Genomic DNA, 5,738 nt, shown 5'->3' with positions numbered 1-5,738 from the left:
GAGCAGTAGAGCAACAGAGCAGCAGAGCAACAGAGCAACAGAGCAACAGAGCAGCAGAGCAACAGAGCAGCAGAGCAACAGAGCAGCAGAGCAACATAGGAACAGAGCAGCAGAGCAGCAGAGCAACAGAGCAGCAGAGCAGCAGAGCAACAGAGCAGCAGAGCAACAGAGCAGCAGAGCAACAGAGCAACAGAGCAGCAGAGCAGCATAGCAACAGAGCAGCAGAGCAGCATAGCAACAGAGCAGCAGAGCAACAGAGCAGCAGATCAACAGAGCAGCAGAGCAACATAGGAACAGAGCAGCAGAGCAGCAGAGTAACAGAGCAGCAAAAAGCTTATTTATGAGTTGTCTCTGACTGTGGAAAGCCCCCTGGCCTGCTTTCGTGTAGGACAGACAAAGCAAACATGCCAGACCTGGGTTCAAATACTATTGGAAATCCTTAAAAATAACTTTAGCTGTGCTGGATTGAGCTTGTGTAGTGCAATGGAACCAATAGAAAAGTCCCAAAAGTGCCAACCCTGCCAACCTGGCACTCCAAGCAGGCTAAAACAAATACTTAAAGTATTTGAAAGATTTCAAATAATATTTGAACCCAGGTCTGCAGAGAAAACATGACATGCCACAGACTGGTTCAGGATAACCCCTAAGACGTCAGCAGCACCAGCCACCAAGCAGAGGCAGGCTGACCTCCCTGAGAGAGACACATAATGTCTGTCTGGTCTGCAACCTCTCAGCTAAAATAACCACCTCAACGGGAACATTCTGCCCCCCACCAAAATCCCCCACTTCCAAACCCCACGCTACAGAAAGAGGGAACAGTAGTTAACCAATGTTTTATTGTCTCAGTTTAGGAAAAAATATTCACTTAATGGAGGCCCTTTGCTCCGCTAGAAGCTAAAAGGAACAAATAAGCTGAATAAATAAATGGAGGCTTCTTTAAGATATATATATTGTTAAAGACATCTTGTTTAAATGATTCAGGTAACCCTAACGGTGTTTGAGCTGGCGTCTGCGGCAGGTCTGACTTGTGACATCGACCCTGCCCTAGTGGCAGCCATCGCTAGTATGCGTACAGGTAAATACAATAGTCCCTGGTGGGATGTCAGTGTTTATACTGGTCATGTTCCAAGACTATCCGGCTCGAAGGACCACTTTATGGGTTTTGCCCGATACAGCTTTATGACAGGACAGCAGGATTCCACAACGTATCCCTCTCTATAGCTGGCCTCTGCACCGATTGGCTAAAAGTCAAACAAATGTACAGAAAATGAACCTATTAATGCATATTAATAGAAATGCTTGTGTATCTTTCAACTTTCTTTTTTTTTTTTTTTAGTTTCTCTAAACTCTAGAAAACATTATTTTCTAGAGTTTAGAAAAACTAAAAAAAAAAAAAAAAAGGAAAGTTTGCTAAATATGAGTTGTTCTCTCCAGATAACTCGTCTGTTGATGAGGAGTACAAACTGACGTGCCTCCTCCTGATTTACATCGCGGTGTCACTGCCCACACTGGCCCTGGACCCCAACTCCTACTACAGCAGACATTATGGAGGTAAGGACAGGGTTGTTGACTTGTGATACATCTTCTTAAATGTCCTTTTTCGCTCCCTATGGAGCATAAGGTCACAACAACCCTAGCGATACATGTAGTTCACTGCAAAACCAACAACGTTAGTTACATTGTGTCGCTGCCTACTCTGGCCCTGAACCCCAAACTCCTCTTACGGTCGACTGTATGGAAGTGAGGATGTTCATTTAATCTGACAACCTTTATTATACCCTTGGGGAAATTATTCTTGCAGGGCTGTATGTTGACCTTAACGTGATACACGTAGTTCACTCCCCCCAAAAAAAACAGCATTTAAAATGTTTTCTTTGCGGATCTCGAAATCTGCTCCAATGTGAAGTTGAGTGCATGTCTGATTCACGTGTTCATGTGTTTATTTGGATCCTAATTAGGTGTTAAAATAGCAAAAGCTACACTTCTCATGCCATCTGTTGTGTGTAGATTAGTGCTGAGCGATTAACCGAAATGAATAGGTCAGCACTAGTGTAGATCCAGCTCTAATCGCTCTGCACTATTTTAGATCCAGCTCTAATCGCTCTGCACTAGTGTAGATCCAGCTCTAATCGCTCTGCACTAGTGTGGATCCAGCTCTAATCGCTCTGCACTAGTGTAGATCCAGCTCTAATCGCTCAGCACTAGTGTAGATCCAGCTCTAATCGCTCTGCACTAGTGTAGATCCAGCTTTAATCACTACACTAGTGTAGATCCAGCTTTAATCACTACACTAGTGCAGATCCAGCTTTAATCACTACACTAGTGTAGATCCAGCTTTAATCACTACACTAGTGTAGATCCAGCTCTAATCGCTCTGCACTAGTGCAGATCCAGCTTTAATCACTACACTAGTGTAGATCCAGCTCTAATCGCTCTGCACTAGTGTAGATCCAGCTCTAATCGCTCTGCACTAGTGCAGATCCAGCTTTAATCACTCTACACTAGTGTAGATCCAGCTCTAATCGCTCTGCACTAGTGTAGATCCAGCTGTAATCCCTCAGCACTAGTGTAGATCCACCTGTATGCTGAATAGGAAGGACACAGTAGGTACTGGGTCATTTGAATCTTTCAGGGGTGAATCATAAGTAACATTTTCACCTAATTTCCCAATGACGTCAGTGCTCGACTAAGTGAAATTCACTGTGAGTGGAAGTTAGAATTTGCCATACTTATGCTAACTGGTTCAATGCGGTTGACATTCCACAGACACCAGTCACACCAGTTTACCAGAACTTAGGAGCACAGTGACATCAATGCAGTCATCACTGTGACACCTTTGAAAGCTATTAATTCCCCCACTGACTTTAACTCAGAGAGGTTGACTAATGAAATACATTTTTTTACTAGGGACTCTGCCTGCGTCCCAAATGACCCTTCACCCCCAATAGTGCACTACTTTTGACCAGGGCTCATAGGGAAGTGCACTATATAGGGAATAAGGTGCCATTTTGGACACAGCCTTTTTTTACAGACAGCTTAATGCTCACATGTTTTCATAAAATTAGTCTTGTCAAACAGCCTGTTAAGTGAGTTGGCACAGAGCCAGATGAAAATCTGTGGATCAATAGTCAGCGAGATGGTGACATCAGAGATGGCATTCATTTTCAGGTTTTTCTCTCTGCGTTTAAACATGGCCTGGAATGAAAGGATTCGGAAACCCTGATGAAAGACAGGTTCTGTCGAAACGTCGGCAGATTGTTGTTGTTACATCGGAGATATAGAATGTGTGGCCATCTTCTTTTGTATTGGTGCTGGATCTAAAGGATACCTTCTAAGGTCTAGGGAGTTGACTGTTCCTGTTGTGAAAAGTGTTACAAATAAAAAGGGTTGTGTTTCATTTAGTTAGGTTTCCCTCTAGCAGTGTGGCTCTGGCTTCTGCTTTGATGATTGATTGATTGACCGCAGGGCACCACAACAACATCCATTGTCTGGCCATGGCCATCAACCAGCTGATTGAGTGAATGATTGATTGCAGGGCACCGCAACAAAATCCACTGTCTGGCCATGGCCATCAACTAGCTGACTGATTGATTGATTGATTGATTGATTGATTGACCGCAGGGCACCACAACAACATCCATTGTCTGGCCACGGCCGTCAATCAGCTGTCTGCAGCCATGTTCACCGCCGAGAACAAGAACATAGAACAGCACCTCAAGGAGTTCCTCCTGGTACGTAATCAACCTGAAACACATCTCGGAAACAAGTCATATTGATACGGGACATTCTCATCTAATAAAACAGTTGTCCTGTAGTTTTAAATGAACTGCAAAGGTGATCCTATTCTTCCAGGTGGCGTCATCCACTCTGCTCCAGCTGGGTCAGAATGTAGAGAATAGAATGGACAGCAAGAACAGAGACTCCATCTACCTTCTCCTGCACATGGTAGGCTCAGGTCTCCTTGGAAACATGCATAGCCTACAGTATTTCTACTTATAGTAATGTTGAAAATGGCAGGGCCCCATAACGAGGTCCCTATGGGCCGTTCTGGCTCGGACAAGGATTACTGACTGGCCCATAACAAGGTCCCAGACGTTTCCCCTGTCAGGTCACATGGTCAGGAGAAAACGTCTGACTTTAGTCAATAATCATTTTTACTGTACATTAACCTTTTAGTCTGCATGAATAATGTATTCTCTTCACCTGATTGTCCACCTACCTACTCTATAGATCGTGGAGGCGTCTCCGTTCCTGAGCCAGGACATGTTGGAGAGCTGTTTCCCTTATGTCCTGCTGAGAAACGCCTACAGAGAGGTCTACAAGACCTTCATCATTACGCTGGGCTGACACACACACACACACACACACACACACACACACACACACTGCTGAGGAACGCCTACAGAGAGGTCTACAAGACCTTCATCATTACGCTGGGCTAACACACACACACACACACACACACACACACACATATATATATATACACACACACACACGACACACACACACACACACACACGGCTGAGGAACGCCTACAGAGAGGTGTACAAGGCCTTGATTAAATCCCTGGGCTGACTGCGCTGAGTATCCAGCATACCCTCTTCTATGTTGGGATTCAATCCACTCGTTTTTGTAGACAATGTGGCTTTTAAAGCCAATGTTACCGTGTTCGTCAAGCATGCTATAGCGCAGTTTCAGATTGAATCCAGGCTTTAGTCTCTGATGTCGACAAATACTGCCTCTGCTTCTGCTCTGTGGGGTCTAGGTCGGGTTACTGTAAAAGCACTGTGGGGTCTAGGTCGGGTTACTGTAAAAGCACTGTGGGGTCTAGGTCGGGTTACTGTAAAAGCACTGTGGGGTCTAGGTCGGGTTACTGTAAAAGCACTGTGGGGTCTAGGTCGGGTTAGTGTAAAAGCACTGTGGGGTCTAGGTCGGGTTACTGTAAAAGCAGTGTGGGGTCTAGGTCGGGTTACTGTAAAAGCACTGTGGGGTCTAGGTCGGGTTACTGTAAAAGCGCTTTGTGACAACTGCTGATGTAAAATGGGATTTATAAATAATATTGATTGATTTGTTACTATGCACAGCTAACAAAATATATATAGCTTTGTAACCTTTCAGAAATTATATAAGCTTTATTTAGCCATTAAAGGGTTTATGAAGAGAAAATGTCAAATCGTTTTTGGAGGGATCTTGAAAAAATTCAATACTTCCTCCCATTTTCTATGAATACAGGTAACTGACATTTATTTCATTGTGTGTTTACAGTACAAGAGAACAACAACATGCACATTACACACAGTACACTAACAGAGTGTATTTCCAGCCCACTTCTCAAATAGAGTACCTCCCAACCTGTACCCACCATCCCCTGTGTTCAATCCTGGGGTCTGTTGTTAGGCTGGGGAGAGTGTGTCCCATCCTGTAGTGTGTGTGTGTGTGTGTGTGTGTGTGTGTGTGTGTGTGTTTGTACTGGGCCTCCCAATGGTCTAGATTAGAATGTCTAGGTAGGGCCTCTATGTACGGTACTCAGAGGAAGGACACAGGCTACTGGCTGGAGAGTTGGTGGGCCAAATGTAGGCTCAAACCAAAACACCCCACACCCCAGTGGATAGGAACACCTCACACCCCAGTGGAGAGGAACACCCCACACCCCGGTGGATAGGATCACCCCATACCCCGGTGGATAGGAACACCTCACAACCCGGATGGATAGGATCACCTCTGGAGGTAGTCAG

At 44.9% G+C, this 5,738-nt stretch overlaps 1 protein-coding gene across 1 annotated transcript in view; it reads left to right on the top strand.

The window, feature by feature from the left end:
- The window catches only part of LOC311122260 (nck-associated protein 1-like), a 7,750-nt gene extending 2,585 nt beyond the window's left edge, over positions 1 to 5,165 (top strand). Inside the window, exons 4-8 of the mRNA XM_084196651.1 lie at positions 982 to 1,075; positions 1,435 to 1,551; positions 3,622 to 3,731; positions 3,853 to 3,945; positions 4,231 to 5,165. Coding sequence (XP_084052777.1) covers positions 982 to 1,075; positions 1,435 to 1,551; positions 3,622 to 3,731; positions 3,853 to 3,945; positions 4,231 to 4,347 — 531 coding nt within the window. The 3' untranslated portion in view covers positions 4,348 to 5,165. The remainder of the gene's footprint in view (positions 1 to 981; positions 1,076 to 1,434; positions 1,552 to 3,621; positions 3,732 to 3,852; positions 3,946 to 4,230) is intronic.
- The last annotated feature ends 573 nt before the right edge of the window (positions 5,166 to 5,738 follow it).

The sequence above is a fragment of the Coregonus lavaretus genome (assembly GCF_964263955.1).
Source record: "Coregonus lavaretus genome assembly, contig: HAP1_SCAFFOLD_6805, whole genome shotgun sequence".
NCBI classification, from domain to species: Eukaryota; Metazoa; Chordata; class Actinopteri; order Salmoniformes; family Salmonidae; genus Coregonus; species Coregonus lavaretus.
The sequence above is the reverse complement of the archived record's forward strand: the minus strand, read 5'-3'. Positions and strand labels throughout refer to the sequence as shown.